Source organism: Ochotona princeps, chromosome 4 (assembly GCF_030435755.1).
Source record: "Ochotona princeps isolate mOchPri1 chromosome 4, mOchPri1.hap1, whole genome shotgun sequence".
Classification (NCBI taxonomy): domain Eukaryota; kingdom Metazoa; phylum Chordata; class Mammalia; order Lagomorpha; family Ochotonidae; genus Ochotona; species Ochotona princeps.
This window is the reverse complement of record NC_080835.1, coordinates 91882837-91910206: the sequence shown is the minus strand read 5'-3', so window position 1 is coordinate 91910206 and position 27370 is coordinate 91882837. Positions and strand designations below refer to the sequence as shown.

The window sequence follows — 27370 nt, the reverse complement described above, 5'->3', positions numbered from 1 at the left end:
CATGTGTGTTCCTCCTTTGTATTCAAGAGAAAGGGGAGAGAAAGGGAAAGGGAAGCAGCCCAGGGAGGAAGAGGAAGAACAAAGCTCCTGGACCCTGGGAAGATGAGAGCAGACAGGAGCACCTGTGGCAGAGCAGCGTGTCTAGGACTGAGGGCCACTCAGCGTTCTGCAAAGAGAAGAAAAACTGGAAGACTTGGTTACAGAAAAGGGGGTGAGGTCAGACAGGAAATGGAGCAAAGCAAAGCTTCAGCCAGGAAGCTCTGCTGAAGAACAGAGAAACCACCGAGGCTTGGGTGGACACATTAACTGCAGATCTTCTTGCGGATCTCATAAAATCAGTTCAGAATTGTGACTAAGTTCAGAGTGAAGGCCGCTGTCTCCCCTTCTGGTCATTTGGCTCACCAGACTAGTGGCTGTCCCCATAAGCCAACAGAAGAGTCAGAGAATGTAAGAAGTCCTTGCTCTGGAATATGTCTGCCACATTGAAGCCATCCGAAGTATTCTGGGCTAGAAGATGCTGGCCCAGGCAAGGAAGGTGACAATGGCAAGCTCCCAGAACAGCAGTGTGTGTGTTTCAGGAGCATTAGGTATCAGCACAGGGTTCAATCACAGTTTGGCCCTCCAGAGGCCCTTGTTCCTGAAGAAGACAAGAATGTGGGTTCACCAATGATGGGCTCTTCTTCCACTTCTCTGAAAGTAACCTGTCCATACAGAGATGGTATGGCCCCCATTTTCCCTGGGGAAACACAGGGTCAGGTGGTACGAGAGGAGCTTTTGGTCTCAGTGGAGGTAGGTGGGGTGATTCCATCGGTACCAAGATCTGAAAGGAAGAATGAGACAAGTGCATTCTTAGGTTGCTAATGCAATAGGGGAAATTGGGAACAGGGTAAAGGGTATTGGAGCTCCTTGGGGGGATAATGAACATGTCTGAAAATAAACCATGGCAAAGATTGCCCAACCTTGTAAAAAAAAACCCCATAATTATGTACTTTAAAATGGTGCATTTTGGGGTGTTTAGCCTAGCAGCTAAGGTCTGCATCCTGTATTGAGATAATCAGCTGCAGCAACTATATCCAGCTTCCTTTCATCATAGACCCTCAGAGGCAGCAGTGATGGCTTAAGCAGTCGGGTCTTGCCACCAACCTAAAAACACGTGGATGGACTTCTCAGCTCCTGGCTTCGGCTTGGTCCAGATCCGGCCACTCCACTGCACTAGGGCAGGTGAAAATGTGATTGGAAGGTCTATCTATATCTCTGCCTCTCAAATAAATAAATGTATATTTAATGATGAATTTTCTGTTCTGTGTAGTACACAACATAACAATTATTGAAAAACTTCAAATATCAATGATACGGTTCTTTCTCCCCTCCTTCCCTCCATCTCTCTTGTCTCTCATTGGCGGGGTCGGGGGAGTTGGTGAGGAACTCTAACATTTGTGCTTTGCCACAACTGGCCAATTAAGAGCAGGTTGGCTGCCTTGCTGTACTGCTGGGTTTTGAACACACAGATTCACATGTGCTGACAAACTCAGGTCTAACTTTCTGATTTGTTTTGCTTAGACTGGGGAAAAACTTCTCAAAGCACTGGCTTTGAGAATTTCTTTTTTGAGTAGTTTCCTTGACAAAGGGGACAGTTTTCCTCTCTGCACTGCACCCCCAGTGGGTGCAGGAGGCAGTGATCAATCCCACATGACCCTTCCCTACATCAACTACACCCATAGCCTGGGCTTGTTTTCTTTGGTCCTCAGCTCGAGGCTCATGTCAGAGCATTCTGAGAACTGGGATTCTGACTTGGAGTGAAGCTGAAGCCCAGCAGAGCCCTAGCGTTTCCCAACAGGAGCATCTGGAAATTTCCACCCTCCAAGAGGGGATGGAAATGCTGGCTTTGTTGACACCAGCTCCTTGCCAGCCTCACTCACTGGCTGAGGCTTCTTTTGGCAATTCCCACTCCGTGGGGACAAAGTCCCGCCTGGCTTTCCACTCTGCCCCTCCCAGTTACCCATTCCCCATCTTCCCCCTGTAAACCCAGTGACCAACTGTCTGACCCAACAGCTGCTCATGTGGCCTTCAACCCTGCAGGAACCTCTCTGCACCCTGCATCACCCTATCTTACCCTGAAGAGTTAAAGTTGGAGGAGGAGTTCACTGCAGCTTTGGAGTTATTTTGAGATGCAGTGGGGCTGTTGGCGTGGAGTCCTACACCAGGAGACGAAGGCCTGCTGTTGTTCCCAGGGGAACAGGATGACGTTACTGAGGACAAGAAGAGGCACAAACAAGAGGAAAACAATGCTGTTAGGTCCTGGGACCTCGTGACATGGCCCTCCAGACACTGGACCTCCTGGTGCATCCCCAAGGGAAATTCACCCTCTTTCTACCCACCCCACACCCATCTGTCTGCCTCCATCCAACTCAGAAGCAATCCTGCCCCCACCCCCACCGCCGCAACCATTTATCCCCAGAAGGCATCTCATCATGAATGTGAATGCAGCCCAGGCCCTTGGAGAGCAGTGTGGCTGGTTCTACCAGTCTAAGACTTGCCAAACACAAGAAAGACAGATGCCAAGATCATCCTACTCCAGGACACACCCTGGGCTGGGCATATGCAGCCTTAGCCCAAGAGGTAAGAAGGGAAAAATGAAAAAGAAGCCTAGGAAAGGGAAGAGAAGAGGAAGGAAAGGTGTGTCAAGCAGAAACAGACCCAGGGAACACAAAGGTTGCTGGCTTATCAGCAACAGGTTCATGCACCACTCAAGAGATGGCGCTGCAGTGGAAGGGAGGGGACCTGGGCCCTGTCTTGGTCCTGGGCCATTCACCGCAGAGCGTTGTCACCTGCATGGACTTGCTTCACCTTCTGAAACTCATTTTCATCTTTTGTGAAACAGCAGACATGGACTAAAGGAAATTCTTGTGTTTGGGTTCCCCAGACTATGTAGCAAAACATATTTATCCACCCAAACTAAAACTTCTGAAATGTAGCAGAGACTATATATTAAGAACTATGTAAGGGTGTGGGGCTGACACTGGGACCACCCTGGATACCCTGGACAGAGGATCACTTTTTGAGTTTTTTGAAATGCTATTGGTACGTTTTGGAAAACAGAGTTCTGAGGCGAGCATGGTGGTACCGCAGCCTGTGACACTGGCATCGATATGGGCACTGCTTGAATTTTGGCTGCTCCACTTCCAATCCAGCTCACTGTTAATGGCCTGGGAAAAGCAGTGGAAGACTCAAGTACTTGAGGCCTGCAACCTTGTGAGAGACCCTGAAGTTCCTGGCTTCGGTCTGGCTTAGCCCCAGCCATTGTGGCCATTTGGGAAGTATACCAGCAGGTAGAAGATTTCTCTCTTTCTCTCCCTTTCTCTTTCTGAAAGTCTGACTTTCAAATAAATTATTTAAATTAATATAAAACATTTGAATACTAATAAAAATATTCCATAGAAAATAAGTTTGGATAATTTTATCTCCTTCAGCCCTTCCACACAACTCATTTTAGAATCTAGTAGCCTTACAGTGTTGAGAGCTAAGCGCTGTAATGTGAACAAAAACAACAAGCAAGAAACCACATACACTTGCTTAAATTTTGATTACTTAACATTTCCCAAACCTACTCCAATACAGAAACTAATTTTTCCTAGGACAGATTTTATAGTCCTTTGCAATACACTTGGGGACTACTGACTGGGGCAGGACTCTTTCAGAAACCATTATTTAAAACAGTTCTAGTTCAAAGCTTACCTGTTCCAGGCATGGTGCTATGCACGGGAGGGACAGAGAGGGGGCCCAAAGACCCTGAGGGAGAGACCTATAAGGCAAGAGAAACTCATGAATATCCATTCCTACCGCCTTCTCCAGTTTCGGGTCCTTCTCCAGTGCTGCCAAGCTGCAGACTTTGCAGGGCTTAGCTCCCTTGGTGCTTTCCCAGACCCAAGCCTACACTTGGCCCTTCTTTACAATGGATGGCCTCTGGGCCACCCACAGGTATCCAGCTCCCTGCTTCCTGCCTGTTCTAGAAGCTTCCTAATGCTCCCAGGGCCCTCCTCTCATCTCCCTATCCCTGCCTGCCTTTCCTGGCCACGAGAGGGCGCAGGCTTCTGAGACCGAGTTGTGGCAGACACAGCTGGTAGGCTACCTCATTTCCAGTTCTTGTTTCTCCCTTCCTAAAAAAAAACCAAAACAAACAAACAAACAAACAAAAAGCCCTGCTTGTGTTCACGGCAGCCAAGTGCCCAGCCCTGGTAAGCATGCTCCAAGTTTTCCAGGCCTGATGGATGAAAGAATGGACCATGGATTCTCTGGAGAACTTCAGTCTCTGTATGCTTCATGTTGCCTGGGAGACGGCATTGCATCGCCAAGTCTGAGATTAGAAAGGGACCTAAGATAATTGAGTTTAACCTTCTGTGCAATCTAGGAAGCACACACGCTCTCTGTGGCTATGCTAGAGGCACAGAGAGAACAGACTTTAAGCCCAACAGACCTGGGTGTGAGCCCTGGCTCTATCGTTCAGCCATCTGCGTGACTTAGGGCAAGTTGCCTCCTCCTGTGAGATCTAGCTTCCTCACTTGAAAAATACGGCCTTTATCGTCTCTTTGAATTAAGAGTTAATAGGCTAATGTGCACAGTGCTTCCACCCCAGTGATGACCAAACAGAGTGTTAGTTTCCTTCTACCAGTGTCTGTGTATCTCTAGATACCCTTGAAATCTGCTTCAGACTGAAATCTGCAAGTTTCTCATGCTGGTGAGGGACACTCCCGAGAACAGCGACAGGTAGTTGTGCCTGGGGAGCTGTGGTTCCATTGTTCTCCCCTCCCTGCACTGGAAGATCCCCTGCAACAGGATGCAACATGTCCTCATTTTCTAATTAATCAGCAGTGGTCTGGCTTCTTCCTTTTACCATGAGCATCCTCAGCAGACTGGAGGCCCATGATGGGTGGAGACAGGGGTGTGGCATAGGTGTCGGGAGGGGTGGCAGAGCGGGAAGAGATATTATCAATAATTTATCCTCCTCCCTTCTCTTCCTCCCCACCCTGTGGTCACACCCAAGAAGTTGGTTGTTGTTTGAAAATAAAGAATAACACATTTAGTCGCTGTGACCTGCTTCTTCCATTTCCTTCTTCTGGAGCCAGGCAGTCCCCACACAAGCATATGCAAGTAATAGAGCCCCTTCTAACTGTTCAAATGCCGGGTTAGCATTCTGCTCACACTGGTCCACAGAATTCTGATTTCTTGTCTTTGAATTAATGATAAGTCTAGGAGATCATTTCACATTAGAAGTGGAAGAAATTATGTTCTAGTCCAGAGAAACTGTGCTACTGAGACCTGAGTTGGAGACAGGCTGAGAAACTTTTTTCCATCTTCCTGCTTCATAGTATCATCCCAGAGTAACAATTTCTTCAACGGCCTTTCTTTTCCAGTTGACTGACAATGTCACATTGCACCTCCCATGCGTTCTTTGGTGCCTGGGTCCTTGCAGGTGTTCAGTAAGTGTGCCGATTGAATACTGATACCACAGAGGCACCTTCATGGCTCCTCTATGCCTCCTACCAGCCATCTCAATGTTGGTGTCCTTAGTCTGAACCAAAGCAAGAACCTGTCTTTTTTTCTGCTCTAACCAAAACCCCATTTTTATGCTTCCTAAAGTTTTTAGAACATGGGCCAAGTTCATTACCATGGCATACAACACCCTATGTAATCCACCCCCTGCCTACTGTTCTGGTCTCTTCATCCACTCTGGCCGCTACTCCCTGGTATTCAGTCCTCTTCAGCTTCTCCATGCTTCCTCTTCGCTCACCTCCATTCCCCCCTCCCCAAGCCTCAAAGCTTTTGTACAGACTTCCTTCTCCATCTAGAATGTTCTTGCCTACACTTTCTCCTCCCTGCACCTTCCCAGCTCAAATACTTTCTCCAACAATGTCAACTGCGACAGTCATCATTCTGATATCTGTTTGAACATTCCTGAAAGAACTCCGACACTGTGAACCAAGTTAGATTTCTCAAACCCCTGTATGTGCTCTCCGAAAGATAATAAAAAAAAATGCATGCAGTGTTTGTTTTTCCCATTAAACTTTAATCAGGGACTCTTACGTGTGTCAGACACCACCTCTAGTGTCAAACATGTATGGATGAATATCATGCTGCCCCCAATTTAAATCTTCCAGTGAGTCCTTAACACTTTCAGAGTAGTTTAGCATGCATAACCCATCACTATCCAGAGCTCTCCAGCCTCTCAAAGCTGTAACCTCCAATCCTTGACTCCCATCAGACTTTCCAAAGCTATCATGTTGCCTTATGATTCTATGACTTCTCCCATGTTAGCCCTTCTATCTCAAAAGCTACTTATGCTAATTTCTCATCTATTCTTCAAACAAGTTAAGGGTCTACTCTGTGGATCCCATTAGGGTTTAGGTATCCTTCATCCATGTCCTGAGACACTACCATCTGGCTCTAGTCCAACACCTCTCATGCCTATTTTGTCACAGTTCTTTGCCTTTCCCAGCTCCTTGTCAGTTTTTCCCCTTCATCTCCTTCCTTTGCTTATCCTGCCAAATGCTGGTAGCGCCCAGGGGTTTGGACAGATTTTTTTTTTTTTTTGCTTCCTCTATACAAACTCCACAGCAGAGCATCTCCTAACCCAGGATCCCAACCATGACCTGCATGTTCTTGACTCCCCAATCCATGTCTCCAACTTGGACTACTCTCCTTACCTCCAGACTTGTAAGTCCACATATTTGAGGGCATTGCCACTTGGGTATCATGCAGGCCTTCCTGTATATCATAATGATTTAAATCATTGAGATTATCACTTTAGGGGATGGTGTACAGTGCTTCAAGTTAAACTGCCTACATCCCATATTGGAATCTTGGTTGGAGTCCCAGTTGCTCTACTTCCAATCAAACTTCCTGCAGAGGAAGGAACTTTGGCCCCTGTCACTCCTGTGGGAAACCCAGATGAAATTCCTGGCTACTGACTTCAGCATGGCCCAGATCTACCTGTAGCAGCCATTTAAGGAGTGAACCAGTGGAAAATCTTGCTCTTTCTCTCTCTCCCTTCAATAACAGTAAAATAAGTAAATCTTCAAAGAAGAAAAAGGCATCATCATTTTTGTCCACTTCCAAGCAAACTTCATTCCTTTGCTTGTTCCAAAATTCACACCACTGTCTATCTCATTGATTCAGTCTGAACAGAGGGTCATTTCAAAGGATTCTCTTTCTTTCACCTCCCAAATTAACCAAGACTTTCTAATGATCTATTGCTATTTCTCATCCCCCTTGATCTTTTTTCTTAAGATTTATTTATTTTTATTGGAAAGTCAGATATACAGAAAGGAGGAGAGACACAGAGAAAGATCTTCTGCTAATGATTCACTTCCCAAGTGGCTGCAATGGCTGGAACTGCACCGATCTGAAGCCTCTTCCGGGTCGCAAGGCCTTGGGCTATCCTTGACTGCTTTCCCAGACCTTAGGCAGGGAGCTGGATGGGAAACAGGGCTACTGGGATTAAAACCAGTGCCCATATGGGATCCTGGAGCATGCAAGGCGAGGACTGTGCCAGGATCCCATCCACCTTATTCTTACCATGCAGGTTTGCTTTATCCTTATTCTTCCTCTTTTGGGAACCTAAAGTTGCAACTTAACTGTCTCCCTGGAACCAATCCTGTGTCTCTTATGCCATTCCTAATCATCCAGTCAGAGTGCTCATCCTAAAAAGCACCCATGTGCGAGACCCAGAAGAAGCTCCTGGCTCCTGGGTTTGGGCCGGTTCAACACTAGTCACTTCAGCCTTTTGGGGAGAGAACCAAATAGGTGGAAGAATTCTCTCTCTACAGCCTCTCTTTCTGCAACTCTTTTGAATAAACAAATGAATCTTTTAAAAAGGAGAAGTAAATCTGATCACACCAGTGCCCTGCTGAAAATCCCTCATTGATGTCCCAGCCCTTCAACTTTCACACAGTCCCGGGCCATGTGCCTCATCCCTCAGCATTCCTCCACATAGCCCCTTGCAGGTCCCCGCATGTGACATGTGCATTCTCTGGTTCCAGCCCACTCTTCTCCTCTTTTTCCCTGGTGAGAGCTCCATTCCACGCTTGTTTGTCTCTCTGTTCCTTCCTGTCATTTGGACTATGTGCAGGCATTAATTACCTCCCTGGGGAAGCCTTCCCTAACCGCCACCTCCCAAGGTTTGCCAGCTCTTGCTCCCAGTGTCTTCTAGCGAAACAATCGTGGTGTTTATCATTTGTTTATTCATCCGTATCCTCTGCTAGGCAGTCAAGTTCAAGGAAGAAAGAATATTGATCTTTGCATCCATAGCACATGGTCAAAGAGCCCATATACTGTAGATGGCCAATAGATGCTTAGGGAACGAATCTACACTGGTGTCATTTTGATGAGGCTCAACAACATGCAGTCCTAGGTACTGAAAGACTTCAGGGAAATGTTTTCCCAAACGTCCTCAACCTTCAGCCTGTCACTGTCTCCAGAGACAGAGAACAGCCCCTCCCTTCAGGTACCCTTGCTCCCTGTGTGCGGGAGATGCTTCCAGCTCTACAAACTTCTGTGTCTGCTTCTAACTTCAGATTATCTCCATTTTGGGAGATAATCTGAACACCGGAGAGCCACAGGCATCACTCCATGCTGGAGACATCCTCTTGGGTGCCCAGGAGACATCCAACTTAATAGGATTGTCCTCAGATTCTTCATCTGTTTCCCTTGATCCTGTTCTTCTTTTTACTGTCTTCATCATTTACACACACACACACACACACACACACACACACACACACACAGGCAATGCCTTCTAGCCAGTTGCTGGGGGACAAACCCTTCAAGCTCTCTTTGCCTGGTTTCTCATATTCCACGCCTGAATTTTTAGCACATCTTGCTGGTTGTGTGGCTGAAGCACACACTGCCTCCTACTCCTCAAACTTCTGAGTCCTTTCACTTGCTGGTCCCTCTGTCTGGAACATCCTTTCTCTTGAATACTCACATGTGTCATTTCCATGCAACTCAGAGGTCTCTGGCCCCAGGTCATCTTATTGGAGAAGTCTTTCTGGCCTCTCTAGCTGAAAAAAGCATCATTGTCTCCTCTCTTTGTGCTCTCTTAAGTGTCTTCGTGTTCCACATATTTTAAGTGTGCCACCTGTTTGCTTATTCTATGGACCACTCCCTTCCTGGATGGAGAAGACTGCCTCTAAGTGCAATGTCTGCCTCACATATCCAGCAGGCAACTGGGTCTCTGACCACTCACCAGCCGGGAATTGTAGATGGGTGGTTTGATGGGTGTGGCCACGGGGCAGTTGATTCGCTTCTCCTTTTGGCGTCGGTTGCAGAACCAGACCCTCACCACCTCCTTCTCCATGGATAGCTGCTCAGCAATCATGGAGATCTCTTCTGAGCTGGGCTTGGGGTTCTACAGAGACCAAGGTCACAGAGTGTGGTCAGAAAGAGGAAAGAGGGTCAAGTCAAGAGTTAAAGGCAAGGGACAGGTGTTCCAAAGCAACAGGACTGAACAACACATGGATAAAAAATGTTCATGTTGAACCTGGGTGGAGTACAGGCTTTCTCACCTACTCGCTATATGTCCTCAGGGAACTTTTTAAATTCTTAGACTTTTCGACTATGAGAATAGTAGTATCTAGTGTGAGGACTACTGTCAAGGATTAACCAGGAAAATGTGTGTGATCTGCCAAACATAAGGCATGATGTAGAGCAGATGCCCCAGATCTGTGAGATTTCTTTTTCCACTCCTTCAGGTGAGCCAGGTAAAGCACCCCAGAACCCATGTGTCCTGGTGTTCTTTCCTCATAACCCGATCTCTTCCCCTGGTCATTTTTTCCTGTCTTCCTACTTCACAATGGGAACCAAGAAGGGTAAATCGCCGTGGTCCCATTGAAACCGTGGGAAAGACAGACTGACTCAAGGTTGTCACTCCCTCATTCTGACCTCACCCACACAGCCTTTGATCTCAGCACCTTCCCTTGATTCCTACACCTCCCTTAACCTTACAGCTTTGAGGAACCCGGCAGGAAGGAGTGCTTGGTTTAAATGCCTGGCTCTCTTATTGACTGCAGCATCCAGGGTCTTGTCAATGCAGACCCTGGGAGGCAGCAGAGATGGCTCCAGGAATTGAGCTCCTGCAGAGCAGGTAGGAGATCTAGGTTGAGGTCCCAGGTCCTTGTTCAGCCCCAGCCAGGGGGCACAGCAGGAACTTGGGAAGTAAATCAGCAGATAGAAGCTCTCTGCCTCTATCTGTCTCTCTGCCTCTTGAATAAATAACTTTTTTTTTTTTTAAGAAAAGGGGTGCTGGCATTTTACCATAGTGCATTAAACCACTTCCTGCAACACCAGCATTCCACATGGGAGCTGCTTTGAAACTTGGCTGCTCCACTTCCAATCCAACTTCCTGCTAATGCCCCTGAGAAAGCAGCAGCAGATGACCCATTGTGCTTGGGCCATTGCCTCCCAAGGGGGAGACCTGGAAGAATTCCTGGGAGCCTGGCCTTTGTCTTTGCATAAGTCTGGCCACTGTGGACATTTGGGGGAATTAGCCAGCAGATGGAAGACCTCTCTCTCTCTCTCTCTCTCATTCTCTGTTACTTTGCCTTTCAAATAAATAGAAATCATTTTCAGCAGGATACAGCTATGAAGTCCCTGAGCCAGATACACTACGACATGTGCTATAGGACTGTGAATTCAGAGGCCTGGGGCCTGCAAAGGCCGGACAAGGCCAATGGCCCTTTAAAGCTTCAGAGGTTGGTATCTGAGGGACCATGTCTAGAAGCTATTTTGACCACACCTCTTTTCCCTTCATCTCTCTCCCAGTTTCCTTGGGGTTCAAGGCTTTCACATACGGGCTTGAGAATATGCTCTAGCCATAAGTTCAAAAACATGTGGGTAAATGAAAGTATTAAATATATCTCAAAAATAGGATTGCTGGATTCTCTGTCATTGTCTATACCTACCATGTCATGATATACTTAAATAGCAGAATGATGGACTTATGACTATTTTTTAAGGACTATACTATTATAAAAGCATATAGGAAATCAGTGGGGGTAGAGGAATTGGGGGAGGGGAAAATCCCTAATCCTATGGAACTGTATCATTAAAAAAAAGTATGGGTATAGAAGATGATCACAAGTAGAGAAATGTGTGTGGAAAGAAGGAATAGGAGGAAATGCCTTTGGGTGGCCTTTAGTGGTAAAATCATATTCTTTTCTCTGTATTTTCCAAATTGCTCACCATGAGCATTCACTACACTGGTCATTTGAAAGAGACAAAACATGAAGGTTAGAGAGTTCATATGCAATGCTCTGGCCTTGCTCCACTCAGCTGGGCATAGAGATACAACTTTTGAGACTCCACACCCCATGCTTTAAACCTTCCAGGGAGAGGGATGACAGGCCTAATAGAGGCCAGGACAAGGAAGTTCAGTAAGGGAAGAAATTCCTGGGACCCCAGATGAAGGGTATCCTCCCACTCATATCCCTGGTGTCTAGACAGGGAGGGTGTCTGCTTTCCCATCATCTCCTAGCACAAGGTATGGGAGGGGGGATTGCTACCCAGGTGCCTGTGTGGTTCTCAGTCCCAGGCAGGTGTGTGCTTGCTGGAACGCCTGTACAAGCTGACCCACCAGCTCCCACCCGCCACAACTACTCACATCTTGAAATCTCTTCTCCAGAGTCAGGCGGATGTTGGTCTCGATGCTGGTCCGCTTCTTCCTCTTCCTCCCAAACACTTCACTGAGACTGGGGTAAGAACTGGGCGTACTCACTGAGGGGTCTGACGGAGAAGACTCTGTAGGGGAGTGAGGGAGCAAGGGGAGCTTGAGGAGGCCATGAAAGACCAGTTCAAGCCGAGCCTTGCTGGACTGTGGGATCCAAGAGGCCTTCCCAGCAGCATAGTCAAGGACCAGCCCCACCCCAGCTGGAGACCCAGAACCCTGGTTCTCCTTGTTGCTCTGGGCAGAGGTCCTCAGGGCTCACCCTGCAGAATCTCCACTGTTTGCAGTCACAGTTGAGGGAATCTTAGACATTGCTGGCATGTTGGGTGTGAATGAGTGCAAGCAGAGCTCCGAAAAGTGACATGGGTAGGTCTGCATTTTACAAATATGCCTGCTTGTGAATACTAGGTAAAATGTGAAGTGACCTTGTGATCCCAACGCCATGGCTCTCACTGCAGAGAGTTGGTGCTGCAGTTAGTGCAACTGTTAGTGTTTTAGTGTGTGATGAAAGAGGGATGGCTCTTGGGAAGGAGTCAGGCAATATGATTTGGTGTTGGGAGTGAAATCACATTAAGAATGATCTATTAGACCCTCTCCCAAAGATGCAAAAAATTTCTGCATATTTCTTTGCACAGTGCTGTCTTCAGGTCCTCCCATTGTGGGGAGTGGTTTCATTGTCCTCCCCACTCATCCCCCATGCCTCTGGCTGGGCAGATTCTCCTGGCTTCCCACTCTGCCTTGAATGCACTTGCCATAGTAACCACTAATCCACAGGCATTCGCTGGCTACAGTCCAGCCCTGGGTCCTGCCTCACTTCCTCATTCTCCACCTAAATCTGTTTGTTCTCAGACAGGTGGACCACTGGGCACCACCACCACTACCACTTGCCATCAGGACACTGGGCATTATCTGGAGACATTTTTTGGTAGTACCAGATTGGGGGAAGTGGTGCTGGCAACTGCTGAGTAGGGACCTGCGATGCTATCCTACAACATACTTGCCAGCTTCCTACAGCAGAAAAGGATCTGGCCCTAAATGTGCAGAAACCCAGGCCAGGAACTCTTGACCTGCGCTCGTCCTGGACATCCAACTCTTGGCTTAACTGCTTTATCCCTTAGCAAATGCCCTTGACCTCCTGGATTATCTCCTACCACCAGCACGTGTAAACCCTGCTCCTGATGCAAGACTCCTCCGGCCAGTGTGGCTCACAGGCACTCCCTGATCCCTGAGAACTTAGCCTGATCCCTGAGAACTAAGCAGGTGAAGACTTTGTGTTGTACCTACAACCTCCCTTTCCCACCAAGACCTGAAGCACCCTGCCTCCCTCACTTAGACGGAAAAGCGTATGGCTAAGCATGTGTGCCTGGCATACCCAAACCTTGCCTCATTTAGGGAGTGGTCCTAAGGCCTACATTGGGTGGCTGTAGGGTAGCAACTGGAACAAGACAAGTCTTCCTGGCCACAGAACTAAAGCCAGGTCTTGCAAAGGGGCTCTCTTGGTAACTACTATGTCCTGTCTCTTAACTGGCTCTGGACTCAGGAGGGGAAGAAAGGTGTGTTCCATATGGACTCCCTCTAGCCCCAGCATGGACACATCCCCAGTTCCTTCCCACAGAATCCTGTCTAGGATCCTATCTGTTCCCACCCTGCAAGGCCCACCTGCGTCATTCAGCCACTTCTCCAGCAGCGGCTTGAGCTTGCACATGTTCTTGAAGCTCAAGTTGAGGGCTTCGAAGCGTGAGATGGTCGTCTGGCTGAAGTCATTGCCATACAGCTTTCCCATGGCCAGGCCCACATCTCCCTGGACAGCATGGTGGACAAACAGGGACATGAGAGACAGGTCCACTCTTCCACCCGGCCTTCACCATCCTATCACCCAGCACACAACCAGACCCTTCCAGCACCTGCCTATCACCCTTAGTACTGGCTTACTTCCTCATACCCTTACCTGGACCTCATTCCATTCCCCTCCACCACCAATGTTCTCAGTTCCCTCCTGACACCAACTACACCCTATGTTCAGGGCAGCCTGAGACATAATGAGCTTGTTCCAAACATGTCAAGTCTTGGGTCACTCTTGGAGTCCATACTTGGGAAGCTCTGAACCCACGTACTCACTCACTCAGCTCACTTCCTTCCATCTCCTTCTCTCAGGAGCCAAACCTGTGTGAAGCCCAGCTTAATGCGCCTTTGCTTGAAGGTCTTGGCAAACCTCTCCAGTTCCTCAAGGTCACTGGGCTCATCGGGCCCTGCAGAGCTGGTCAAGTGCTTGGGCCCTGGCAGGTGCTGGGATGCCTCCAGGTGGGGTTCTAAGGTGGATCCTGGCAGCCCGGGACGGCCGACTGCCTAATAGAGAACATATGACAAGTGGGACCTCAGAGATTCTACAGAGCCAACAATGCTGCCTGGCAGTCTTTATGAGCAGGGCATTGAGAGGATGGCCAAGCCCTGTGCCCCCTAGGATTCCATTGCTTGGTGGCATAAAAGTGGAAACTGACTTTCTGAGAAGGTACGAATACACTGGCTTGTCTGTGGCAGAACCAGCAGGGCTGCCAGGCAGGAGGGAGGTGGCCTTGCTCGGTTTTTGCCCATGACTCACTGTTTGAACAAGTTACTTCCTTCTTTCAGTCTTCCACTGTACAAGGAACTAACAAGGCAATTGAGAAAGATTCCCCCAAACAAATCTCAGAATGGGACAAAGGAGAAGATTGTTTGCCTAGCCCGTTCTTTTCCACGAAGTGTTGAAATTGAGATGCCCACCAGACACGAACTGGAGATAACAGAGAACTCACTACGAGAAGTCCCTGCAGCTCCAAATGCTTGCGAGCATCACTGAACTGTCTGCACCACTGCTTTCTTCCATATAGAGTGTTTTTGCTTTCATCAGGGCATTTTTTTTAAAAGATGTATTTTATTTGAAATGCAGAGTTACAGAGAGAGAGAGACAAAGAAAGATCTTCCATCCACTGCTTCACTCCTCAAATGGCCACAACAGCCAGAACTAAGATGATCCAAAGCTGGGAGCCAGGAAATTCTTCCAGGATTCCCACATGGGTGCAGGGTCCCAAGGACTTGCACCATCCTTTCATGCGTTCTCGGGTACATTAGAAGAGAGCTGTATCAGAAGTGGAGCAGCTGCAACTTGAGCCAACACCCATATAGGATGCCAGCACCACTGACAGAGGCTTGACCTACTCTATTATGCACCTTGCTCTCATTTGTGGTTGCCAGGAGATTGTCTTTCTTTAGTTTATTTTCATAATAAAATGTGCCTTTAAACTTGGAACTGTGCTGAACCCATTTAGGGTTCCATTTCATCGGTGAGGGAGTGAAGTCCAGATCTTGGGGTCCAGGCACTGGGTCCAGGGCACAGTTCCTGCCTACATGGGTAATTCAAGCTAACTCCATCTTTCCCCTGCTTTACCTGTCTACTCTTTCCCCAGATCCAAGTTAACACCTGTCATCAAAGACACCCAGGCTTGCCACTTAAATGGTCTCCTTGTAGAGAAGCAGGAAAAAGGACTAAGTAGATGGTACTCTGAAGAGTCTTTCATCACAAAAGGGCTGGAGAGATCACAGACTCACTCCTGTTTGCTTTTGCCATTTGACAGATCTTCCCGGAGGTCTCTGCAAGGCCTTCCCCCGTCACTCCCCTTCACATCCGGTCAGCTATCAAATTGCACTGGACATGACTTTCCTCATTCATTCCCGTCTTCTCTTTATTATCCTTTGCCCAGGATTGTCTCAGTCTTCCAAACATCCTCTCTCCCCCTTGACTATAAGACATGAGAGCCGATTTTGAGTTCTCTCTAGGATATCTTTTCCGGGTCTGTGACGAAGCATTTTAGGCGAGAGCCACCAAGAGGAGGTAGAGAGAAGCGTCTGACTCCGGCGTCCCACTTTCTTTCAACCACCAGGTGGCATCTTCTCCCTGCCAGGGAACCTTGCGAGGACTGGCAAGCCCGGACACTGCTTGAGTTGCTGGCTGTTGGCACAGGGCAGGGACCATAGCACCTCTGCAGCCGGCTCCGACTAGAGTTCCAGACATCCGCGTGGGCAGCGCCATCCCTTGGAGCTCTGTAGCAGGGTCCCCCAGGGTGCAGACAGGAGGGGCGGCTAAGTTCCTGTGCAGGTGGTGAATTGTCCAACCCTTACCCCTGGCATGAGATTGCTGCTGGTAGAGGAAGTGTTGCCTTCTCCCTAATAGGCAGACCTCCTCGCTGGTCAGATAGCCCCCCACAGCTGTCACTGGTCACTGTGTCCCAGTCTTAGATCTTACTTGGGGAAGGACTTCAGGAGCCGGTGGGAGAACAGCAAAGGGTTAGCAGCAAGTGTTTTGTTGAGAAAGCAGAGGTGCCCTTTCCAGAGTGGGGGGGTGTCCTTGGAGGGGAGTGATCTGGGCTCTGAACTGCCTTGCTATGGGTGGTGTCATGAAGGGGAGCAGGTATGTTCTAATGAATGAGGGGGAGGAAGTCACTCCCCCCCCCCCCGGAAGTAGGTGGAGAGTTCTTGGAATCCAGCTACCTCTTCTGGCTCATCACGTGATCCTGTGCACCTTGTCATGGTGGCTGGTGGGTGTGTGCGATTTAGCCTGCTGGGGATTGTACTGAGCAGAGAACAGGCTGTCAACTACTCTAGGTTAGAGTAAACTGGGATGAGCCGTCTCCAGATGGGAGCTTGGTTTGTCTTCAGAGCAAGGGAGGATCAAACTGATACTCCATGGGTTTTGAGAGAAGAGGAACTTCTCTCTTCTTTGGCTTCAACTGCAAGGGGAAGCCTGGAATGATGGCCCATGGATGTGCTAAGACATCTGGTCCCCTTGGGGCTTGAGAGCACCTGGGCATCCCTGGCGGCCTGCATCATGGAGCAGGTGGGCCTAGGAGTTGCAATATCCGGGTTTTGTCCTGGCTCACATGGGCAAATTGTCTACCCCAGTTATCACTTGGCTTTCCCCATATGCCAACAGGGAGAATGCCTAACCATTTCCACTTCCCGAGGGGGGGAGTGGAAAACGAGAGAGCTTAACTGTCCTCAAAGAAGGGATCCTGTGGGGTTGGGATGGGAGACCAGGGGCAGGGAGTGGCAGGAGATGCAGTTGTTTACCTGGGATGCGAGGCCAGGCCCCGTCTGTGGGAGGAGGAGACTGCTTTGCTGCTGTGGAAAGGGGAGAAGATTTGGCTGCAGACCTGGTGAAAGGGCAGAGACAAAGGAACAAGAGAATAAGACCCAGGCCTTGTGAAAGATCTGCTCTGCCACTGATAATGACCCTCCTCCCTGCTCCTTCAAATCCTGTCCCTCAGCCCCCATGGAAAGGCCCCTGTGGGCAAGGCTGGGCATTGCCACATACAGGTGGAGACAAATCGAAGCCAAGGATAAACAGAGATGTAAACAGCAGCTCCCCAACCAGTCCTGCTAGACTGGCCTCCTAGAGAGGCCAAGGAGGGTCAGGTCTACCCTGGAATCTCATGGCCAGGGCTGCAGAAACTCAGCGAGGGATGGAGAGGGAGTGAGAGAGGAAAGGGGGAAATGAGGTGGTATGTGGGCTATTATTGGAATTCCAGCTGGGAAGGAGGGGGCCCAAGGAGCTGTAAATGTCAAGCTGAATTTGCAAGGACATCTGGCCAAACTTGGGGGCCACACAGCTTTAGGGGGCAGGGCCACAGAGAATGTCTTGAGCTTAGGAAGAAGAGCTGAGAGAGAAGGAAGGAACAGGGCCAAGCTTCTGGACACTCCACTGGGCAGTGTGGGCACACCTGCTTCCTGCACTACGTGGGCCCCGCCGTCCTCCCTCCCCAGGAAACTCGTTTGTACAGGGCACTGTCTATTTGGCAGCCATGATGGCTGGCCTCCCTCTTGGGGTGGCCTCAGCCAGGACTTTAGTCTTACTGTGGGAGTGAAACCAGCTACTCAATGAGGCAGACACTGAGCACATAGAAACACCTTGGGGTCTCTGTTGGGATCACCGATGTAGGGTATGTGCTGATGTTAAGTTTTATGTTCCACAGGCTCAGAAACATAAGGCTTAATTGGTCCTTATAAAAATAAGTGGGCAGGGACCAGCACAACTTGTTAAGCCTCCACTGAGATGCCAGGATGCTAATATTGGAGTACACTGTCAACTCCTGGCTACCCTGCTTCTGATCCAGCTTCCTGCCAATGCACCCACTATTAATGAACCTAAGTACTTGGATCGCTGCCACCCACATGGGAGACCTGGATAAAGTTCTAGCATTGGCTGTTACCACCATCTGGGAAGTAAATCACAAGATGCAAGCTCAATCTCTTTGTCCTCTGTCACTCAGCCTTTTGAAAAATTAAGTCTTAAAAACTACAATAAAATAGTGGCTTGTGCCATGGCTCAACAGGCTAATTTTCTTCCTGCAGCACCAGCACTCATATAGGTACTAGTTCGTGTCTTGGTTGCTCTACTTCCCATCCAGCTCCCTGCTTGTGGCCTGGGAAAGCAGCGGAGAATGGCCCAAAGCCTTGGGACCCTGCACCCATGTGGGAGACCTGGAAGAAGCTCCTGGCTCCTGGTTTCAGATAAGATTGGCTCAGCTCCAGCTATTGCGGCATTTGGGAAGTGAACCAGCAGATGGAAGATCTGTCTTTCCTTTTCTCTGTATATCTGTCTTTTCAATAAAAAAAAAAATCTTTAAAAACTATAATAACTTCTTGGGCCCGGCGGCATGGCCTAGTGGCTAAGGTCTTCGCCTTCAGCGTGCCGGGATCCCATATGGGCGCCGGTTCTAATCCCAGCAGCTCCATTTCCCATCCAGTTCCCTGCTTGTGGCCTGGGAAAGCAGTTGAGGGCAGCCCAAAACTTTGAGACCCTGCACCTGTGTGGGAGACCAGGAAGGAAGTTCCTGGCTCCTGGCTTTGGATTGGCACAGCACCGGCTGTTGCGGCTCACTTGGGGAGTGAATCATCGGACAGAAGATCTTCCTCTTTATCTCTCCTCCTCTCTGTATATCTGACTTTGTAATAAAATAAATAAATCTTTAAAAAGAACCTATAATAAAATCAATATGCAAGAAAGGTTCCAGAAGGAACTGGGAGTTCAGAGGCTTGAGTGTTAAGAGTGATTCTAATACTTCTTTTGCATTTGAAGTGGACAAGCATTTTGGCATGCATCATTTCAACTAACCCTTACTGTGTGGGGTTTTACTGTAATCCTGTTTGTATAGAACAGAGAGCAGAAGGCCATAGGGGGTCCGGCGGCATGGCCTAGCAGCTAAAGTCCTCGCCTTGAGTGTGCCGGGATTCCCATATGGGTGCCAGTTCTAATCCCGGCAGCTCCACTTCCCATTCAGCTCCCTGCTTGTGGCCTGGGAAAGGAGTTGAGGACGGTCCAAAACTTTGGGACCCTGCACCCGTGTAGGAGACTCGGAAGGAAGTTCCTGGCTCCTGGCTTTGGATCGGCGCGGCACCGCCGTTGCGCTCACTTAGGGAGTGAGACATCGGATGGAAGATCTTCCTCTCTGTCTCTCCTCCTCTCTATATATCTGACTTTGTAATAAAAATAAATGAATCTTAAAAAAAAAAAAAAAGAAGCCCATAGGAGCTTGGTAAGTTTCCCAAGGACACACAGCTAGGAAGTGCTTTTCTTTTATTAATGGCTCCAAATTTTTAACTTTTTCCTCTTCACTGTCTGCATCTTGGGCTCCATGGGTGGGCCATTTTCACTTTATTCTCCAGTCTTCTGCAAACGAACTGAATGAGCTGCTATCTTCCCTTTCCTAATCCAGGGTATGTACTTGTTTAGCCTAAGTACATCAGAAAGGTCTAAAGTGTTCTTGTTCATGCCAACACTGTTCTGAGGGTCTTGGAGACCAAGGCTGCGGATTGCAATGAGCACAAGTGCCAGGGGGAAGGCCATGCCACACTTCATGTAGACTACCTGTATTCCCCAAACCTCCACCAGGGGTCTGTGCAGCCGAGGGGTGTTAGGTCTACTGCACAACTCTTGGCCGGAGTTGATGGGTGGAGCTAGAGTGGGAGAGGCATCCAAGGTGCTGGTCAAGAGTATGGGGGTTTGTCATACTGTCCAGGAACTTTATTTTTTAAAGCTTTCTTTATTTATGGAAGATAGAGGTGGGAGCAGGAAGCGAAATCTTCCATATGTGGGCTCACTCCCCAAATGGCTGCAATAGCTGGGGCTGGGCCAGGCTGAAGCCAGGAGTCCAGAACTCCATTCAGGTCTCCCATGTGGGTGGCAGCAGCCCAAGCACTAGGGCATCCTTTGCTGCCTTCCCAGGCATATTAGCAGGGAGCTGGACTGGAAGTGGAGCAAACTTGAACTGGTGTTCTGATACAGAATGCTGCTGTGGCAGGTGTCAGCTGAGCTTGCAGTATTGCAATATTGGCCTAGTGTTCTACAACTTTATAGTAGGTCACCAGAAGCATAATTCTCCTATGACTACCTACCACACAGTGTTATTATAAGGAATGAGTTGAAAACTACATCATTTCCCAGGAAATATGGTCTGCTATTAGGAATAGTTGAATCTACTCCTAACCAGGGAACAACTGCTCTGGGGACCACTTCCTCGCTAAATAAAAATCCTTGTCTCCAGCCTGTAGGTGGCACTGCTGCTCTAACCCAGCACAGTCATAGTCAGGCTTCCAGGAAGAAAAGCTTGGAGATTTCCAAAGAATTAGTTCTTGTCTGCACTGTATGTCGCAGGGGCTGTTTCTTCCTTGTCCTGCAACCCCGCACCCCACTCTATCCCCACCCACCGTCACTGTGGATAGGGTCAGCAGGAAGCTTCACACCAAAGGGGTGAGCCAGGCACCCTGCTCTGCTCTCTGCTCACTCACCCCAGAAGACAGCAGCAATGAGCCTTAGCTGTCCCTGGGCTCCAGGGAGCTGCCAGATTTCTTACCTTGCTGCCCAGGCTGGGTCTGAGAGAGTAGGAACTGGGACACAGACTGCAAGTGGCCAGGCACCAGCACGAGCTGCTGGAGTGGGTGGAGGGAAGCCATGTCCTGCACACATGGAGGAGACAGGCACACATCACAGGGTTTACAAGCTGAGGACACCTGCTGCACCTGCTGCCACCCATCTGGCCCGTGGGTCTCCAGGCTGGGGGAGTCTGCTGCCTATGTCCCCAGCGTCTGGCCTCTAGTAGCTACTCCCTTTACACTGCTGTACTAACAGCTCTGCACCCAGTGCTGAGTCCTTGCAACAACATATTGTTACTTAACTCTGGCTGCACAATTTAATTGGAGCGTGTCAGTCCTGTCTCCCAACTAGACTGTAAATGCCCTGAGGGCTGAGACCAGCTATTACCCAGGGCTCAAAGCTTGATCCTAGAAATGGCAGGCACTCTCAGTTCTCCTTTTAAAAAAAAAATCACATGCCACTAATTTATGCTTTGGCCATTTCCAGTGCCTAACTCTTTCCCTGGAGAGGAAGCTGGGGTGTGGGAGTTGGGGGTGGGTGAGCTATCAGTCCTTAATAAAACCAGTTTGGTGAATCAGCAAGTCCATTGCCTCTGAGTTCTTCCCTCCAGCCCAGGATGCAGGGATAGGGAATACAGACACCCGGTATGTGGGGTGGGGTGGGGGCTGGTGGTCCTCTGTGGTGCAGAGCTCACTTAGTTTAGTTCTGTGCCCAGGGAGATGTGGGGATCCCTGCAGTGGTGGGGAGGAGGTGCAGGGATTCTCACAGGCCACGGTAGTAAACATTTCTGGAACAGGAGGGGTTCTTGCTTCCCCAGCATCCTTGCTAGGTTTGAGTCACATGTACTTGAACTTAGGCTGTGCTCACTGGTCACTGTGTCAGCATCTTCTGCCTTCCCACCCCAACTCCTGCACTGCATTCTACAATCAGGCCCACCAGGAACTCCACCAAGAACCCCACTGATACTCCTTCGGAAATGTGGCTGGTGGACACCTGCCAATCAGTGCCAAGCCCCTGGCCCAGCTTTGCCTATGGGAGGAGGGCCTGGTAACCCCATTTCCTCTCCACATCTCCCTGAACTTCTTCCTCCGGTGACCTGCAGGGAACTCCTTGGGAAAGTTTATACACATAGATTGCCCTGCCAGGAGGCCCAGCCTCTGGCAAAGGGATGGCACAAACCCCACCCCAAGCACAAGAGCCCCATGGCGTGGTGTGGAGAGGGCGAGGGCGCTTACCCCAGACATTTGGTTTCCAGACATCATGGCAGGTGCCTGACTCAGGTGACATGGGCGATGGGGGAGGGTCTGCTGTAGAGAATCACTGAGGTCTTCCGTCTTAATCTGCAGTTGGAGGCAGGAGGACAGCGTCAGCCCTGGGCACTTCAGGCTGACAGAAGTACTAAAGCAGGGCAGGCCAAGGCTGCCGAGGAAGGTGCCAGCCCCATGCCCATCCAGTTGGATTATCTTGCACCTGCACACGTCGTATGGCCAGGACTGGTCAGATATATGTGGACATGGTACCCTAGAGGATCCCTCTGCAAGATGGGGGATCCCCTTTGGCTGATGGTTCCCAAAAGTCATGCTGGGGCTGTGCCAGGACCTGGTGCCGTGCAAGCTCTTTCACGTTGAAATGAAAAACACTATGACATTTCTGTGACTTTAAAAATAATACTTAACAGACTAAATTCTTTGAAGTTCTGAGACAAATTCTTTTTCCCTCAGGAAAGGAGAAGTGAGAATTCCTTTTATGAAATGATGATGATCCCAAGTGGCATTTTTTTTTTTTAGTTTATTTACTTTTGTTATTTGAAAGAACAACAGAAAGAAAGAAAGATCTTCCAACTGGTGGTTCACTCCCCAAATGTCCCAGGAACCAGGAACTCCATCTGGGTCACCCACATGGGTGGCAGGGGCCTACATACCTGAGCCATCATCCACTGCCTTCCCAGGTACATCAGAAGGAAGCTGGATTGGAAATAGTGCATCTGGGACAGTAACCGGCACTCCAGTCTGTGATTCCAGTGTCACAAGTGGAGGCTTACTTTGCTGAGCCACCATACTGCACTTGTTTTAGAGACTGGGAGACAGAGACAGACACACAGATGCCTATCTAGAGACCTAATCCTCTGTTTTACTCCCAAATGCCCACAAATTTTCTATTTGTTTATTTGAAAGTCAGTGAGACAGAAGTAGAGCAAGAGCGAGAGTGAGAATGACAGGGAGAAAGAGAGAGAGTATCCACTGATTCACTGGTTTACTCCACAAATGCCCACAGCAGCTGGGGCTCACCTGGACTGAAGCCGGGAGCCAGGAACTCAATCTGGGTCTCTCATGTGGGTAGGAGGGACCCACCTTCTTGACCCACCATCCACTGCCTCCCAGAATCTGCACTAGCAGGAAGCTGGAGTCAAGAGCCAGAGCCAGGTATCTAACCCAGGCACTCCTAATCCATGTCAACCCTTGGGCCAAAACGCAGCCCCTGTTTCTGCTTTTGCTGCATGGAAACCCATCCACGAAGCCATCAGAGGTGGGAAGCCCTCGTTTGGAGGACTCTTTCTCCATGCCTGCCTTCCGCTGCGCTTGGCTGCCTCTGTGGAGGCCTCCTGACCTGTGTGGCTCTGGTGGCAGTGTTTGCTTGTCTCCCTACAGGCTAGAGCATGTCTGCCCCAGAACCACTGCTGTAGTTACAGTCTGAGGAGCCTGTGGGGCTCTCCACACTCTCCAGTGGCTACCCCCCGCTCCCGCCACTGGCAGCTCAAACTGCCCATTTGTGGGCTTCCCAGGTGTCCCAGGGCAGGGCAGCAAGCCCCATCTGTGTCCACCTCTCCTTCCACCTCAAGGACGACAACACTCTCACAGTTTTTTTTTTTTTTTTTAAGATTATTTGTTTTTATTGGAAAGGCAGATTCAAAGAGAGGAGAGACAGAAAGAGCTTCAAAGCACTGGTTCACTCCCTATGTAGCAGCCACAGCCAGAGCTGAGCTGATCTGAAGGCAGGAGCCAGGAACTTCCTCCAGGTCTCCCACATGGGTGCAGGGTCCCAAGATTTTGAATCTTCTTCAACTGCTTTTCCAGGCCACAAGCAAGGGGCTAGATGGGAAATGGAGAGCCAGGACATGAACTGGCACCCATATGGGATCCTGGTGTATGCAAGGTAGTGATTTAGCCACTAGGCTATCACACCATGCCCATCTCCTGAACTTTTTAGGAAGCCCCTGGGAGCACACCTTAAAATAAAACATGACCAAGGCACTCTCATTGGGACAGCTGGTTGATCCCTTCCCAAACAGAAGCTCTTGGCTATGAAGAGTTTGTGAGAGAAACTTTTATTGGTCTATGCTGTCAAAACCACTGGTATCCAGAATCTTGGAACTTGAGTTCAGCACGGCAGACTATCAGCTGTACTTGTGCTTGGTCCCCATGGAGAACACCGTCTCGGGTCAACAGGGAAGAACTCAGCTGGACAGTTCAGAAGTTTCTACCAAGTGACATTTGGGAAGGAGGGAGGAATCAGGGTGCTCCATGGGGTGTTTTGCTCCTGGCAGGAATCAGTGGGCCTCGACTGAAGAAAGAACATATATGAACACATCTCTACAGCCTTCAATTAGTACATACAGCCCTGAGCTCCGGTGCCCTTGCTTTCAGGCTTGCCTCTGACTTCCTCTGTTATCTCGAGCAATTGCTCAGGCTCCGTGGGACTCAGTTTCCCCATCTGCTGCTTGTGTGTGTGGTGGTGGGGGGTGGGGTATGGGCGGGTAGGGGGTGTTCTCCCTTTTGGTCCTGGCATGGAATTGACAAGTAAAGTCGTTAGCATGCATGGCAGACCTGGCTAGTTCAGGGTGTTGCAGAGTTCTCACAAATCCAACTTAGGTGACTCTGGACAACCCCAGTCACAAGTAGCTGGGGGTGGAGGGGAAATGGCTCTTTGAGGGACAGTCTTAACAAACTACTCCTCTCTCTTGAGGAAACCCTTTTGGAGCCTGGGAAGCAAAGAGGAGGAAGGAAAAGAGACGAGAAATAGCACTACAAAGAGTTGAGCTTTGTGCATATGTGGAAGGCACAGTAGTCTCTAGGCAGCTCGCCTTCCCTCCACACCAGACTTCCCTCCTCTGCTGCTCCATGCTTGGCACAACTATCTAAGAAGCTCTGGTGTCTTACAAGGGTCTTCAAACAGCTTTCAAAATGAACAGGTTGAACACCTAGTGCATCTTGAGATAAGCGCCATATCCAAGACCTTGAGTTCAGAGCTGGCTTCACTCCCAATTCCAGCTTCCTGTTAATGTACATCCTAGCAACAGTTGATGGCCCAAGTACTCAGGTCCTGACCACCTGCCTGAGAGATCTGGATTACATTCCTGCCTTTTGGCTTCAGCCTGGCTCAGCCCCGGCAGTTGCCTCCATTTGAGGAGTGAGTTTGCAGACAGATCTCTTTCTACTCATTCCCTTCTCTCTGTTGCTCTACCTGTCAAATAAATAGATAAAAATAAAATGTTCCATGGAAAACGCACCTTCTTTTTCTCTTTGAATTCCATTTTCCAGGAATGTTTTGGGGGTAACTTCATAGTTCTGCCCCTAGAAATGAGAGTTTTCACAGCCTAAACTCTGGGTAAACATTTGTAAGCAGCTTGCAAAAATGAGAGACAGTTGATAAACTACTTATTGGAGAGCAGCAACAACACACAGCTTTACTGTGAGAGGAGAGTCAATGGAGCCTGCTTCCCCACCCCTTGCTTCCCATCTCCTCTTCAGCAGCCTGGGTCCCCTGGGCCCCAAGGGCAAACAACCCAAACCCCAGCCCCTCCAGAGAGAGGAGAGGGGCTGGGGAGGCAGGCAGGGGGAGAGCCTGGAAGCAGAGGTGAGATTGTGCCGCTGGAGCCGCCCAGGACTGCCTGGCATGGCTCCAGCTCAGAGGCAAGTGGCCGGTTCCTTTATAGACTCATTATGCGCGCTAGGCAGATAAGGAGATGCAACTATGACAGAGCTCAAAAACATGTGCTCTGCCTCCAACCTGGCTGCTATCTGTTAGAATCCATGCCAGGTCTGCCTGCAACACTTAATTTCAGAAACCAGTACCACCATGAAAGAAAATGCACCCTTTCATCTGCTTCCGGGATCAATTGCCTTCCCAGCTGTTTTCGGGGAGGCTCTCTCGACCCCTGGTCCAGAACTTTCGGACATGGGTTCGGGGCCTGTGTGTCGTATTCTCTGATCTTCTGATCTCCACCATTCTGTCCTGTGCTCTCTCTCAGTTTTCAGAATTCACCACCCCTCCCCACCCTCAAGGTGTGAGGTACAGACAGGAGCCCCAGAAGATGCACCTGGGCAGACTCCAGCTAAGAGACAGTAAGGAGGCTTCTTTCTTGAGCACAGGAGAATTAACATCTCTGATGAAAGACTGGAAAAAAGCAGTTGGGGAGATCTGCAGACAACTCCCACCTCCCCCAGCATCCTTCTCGAACACTCTCAAGGGGCAAAGAACCTAAGAGATAAAGCCCCTCTTCAATGCAAAAAAAATAATAATAAATAATCCCTTTGCACAGCTGTGAGTGGTGAAGCCTGGAAGCTTTCCAGGCAACTGGGTGTTGGCTGTGGATCGCGGAGATGAGATAGAGACTTCTGTTGGATCCTATTGACTTCTAAGGTGAGAACCTCAGGCGAATTGGATGAAAACCCAATTTCTCCCATGCTTGTGAAAACCTAACCAAACCCACAGCCTGCCTGGAACCCCAACAGTTGTCGCCAGGGTCTCTTTGGTGTTCCTTCTCACACAAGTGGCTCATTTCTCCAGGTTCCCACTTGGGATGGCCAATCCCGGGGGGATAGGAGCCACCATGGCACACTCTTTCTGCCAGGACCCAGAACGTGCCAACTCTACCCAGGACATTAGGTCTGTTGGTTTAGGATCCTCTCCATCCAATGCACTGTGCAAAGGTATCACACGGAGTCTTGGGCAGTGACCAGGGAGGTACAAAGGTATCACGGGTGATGATCTTTTCTAATCCCAGTGAACTCCCTGACATCTCTTGGGTTAGAAAGCAGCAGCTCACACTGGAGGTGGAAGCCCTTTGCATACTTCTTACTTTTCCTTCGGTCCCAGCTGGAGGGGTGAGGACCAGCATTGATCTTCCCATTTCACAGAAACCCAGAGAGACAGACATGAAGCTGCATAGCAGGACGCTGGCCAACCCGTGATAAGACCCCTCTGTAGGTGCTCGCTCCCAAGCAAAACTAAAAATATCTAGGGAATACAGGGTGGGGGGTAGGGGAATACTAGAATGGGGCCTCTTCATTGACCACTTGTTTTGGAGTTGTCAGATGGGGCCCAGTGGAGCTGGGGGACTCATTCATAGTCCCCCTTCCCGGCACACATTCACATGGCCCTTTCGGGGAGGGGGAAAATAGTCCAGCCCTAATGAATATATCACTGGTGATGAAAATGATCAAAGCTGTTGTCCCGGTTGCATAACTCGTTTGTGGAAAGTGTTTCATAAACATTTCACAAGAAGGAGCATTTCAAAGCGCGAACATCTCCCAACCTGCCTTCAATTACAGGCAGGACTTTTTTTTCTAACCACCCCCCTTCCCACCCCCTTTTACGCTTCTCCCTAGCAGTGAGGAAGGGTTTCTGTTTTGTACCTGATGAAGAGCTGGTAAATGTGCTCCTAATGCAAACATTCTAAAAATGTACACAAGTGGTAGATCAGGGCAAATGGGTGGCTTGTAGCAGGTGGGCAGGACTGTGAGGAGCCC

At 49.3% G+C, this 27370-nt stretch overlaps 1 protein-coding gene across 1 annotated transcript in view; it reads right to left on the bottom strand.

Moving 5' to 3' along the window:
* Positions 1 to 667: 667 nt before the first annotated feature.
* The window catches only part of POU2F3 (POU class 2 homeobox 3), a 70743-nt gene continuing 44040 nt past the window's right edge, over positions 668 to 27370 (bottom strand). The window contains exons 4-13 of the mRNA XM_058662323.1: positions 21857 to 21961; positions 20602 to 20704; positions 16820 to 16902; positions 13880 to 14062; positions 13376 to 13517; positions 11654 to 11790; positions 9242 to 9403; positions 3736 to 3802; positions 2114 to 2249; positions 668 to 820 (exon numbers count right to left, since the gene is read on the bottom strand). Coding sequence (XP_058518306.1) covers positions 781 to 820; positions 2114 to 2249; positions 3736 to 3802; positions 9242 to 9403; positions 11654 to 11790; positions 13376 to 13517; positions 13880 to 14062; positions 16820 to 16902; positions 20602 to 20704; positions 21857 to 21961 — 1158 coding nt within the window. The 3' untranslated portion in view covers positions 668 to 780. The remainder of the gene's footprint in view (positions 821 to 2113; positions 2250 to 3735; positions 3803 to 9241; positions 9404 to 11653; positions 11791 to 13375; positions 13518 to 13879; positions 14063 to 16819; positions 16903 to 20601; positions 20705 to 21856; positions 21962 to 27370) is intronic.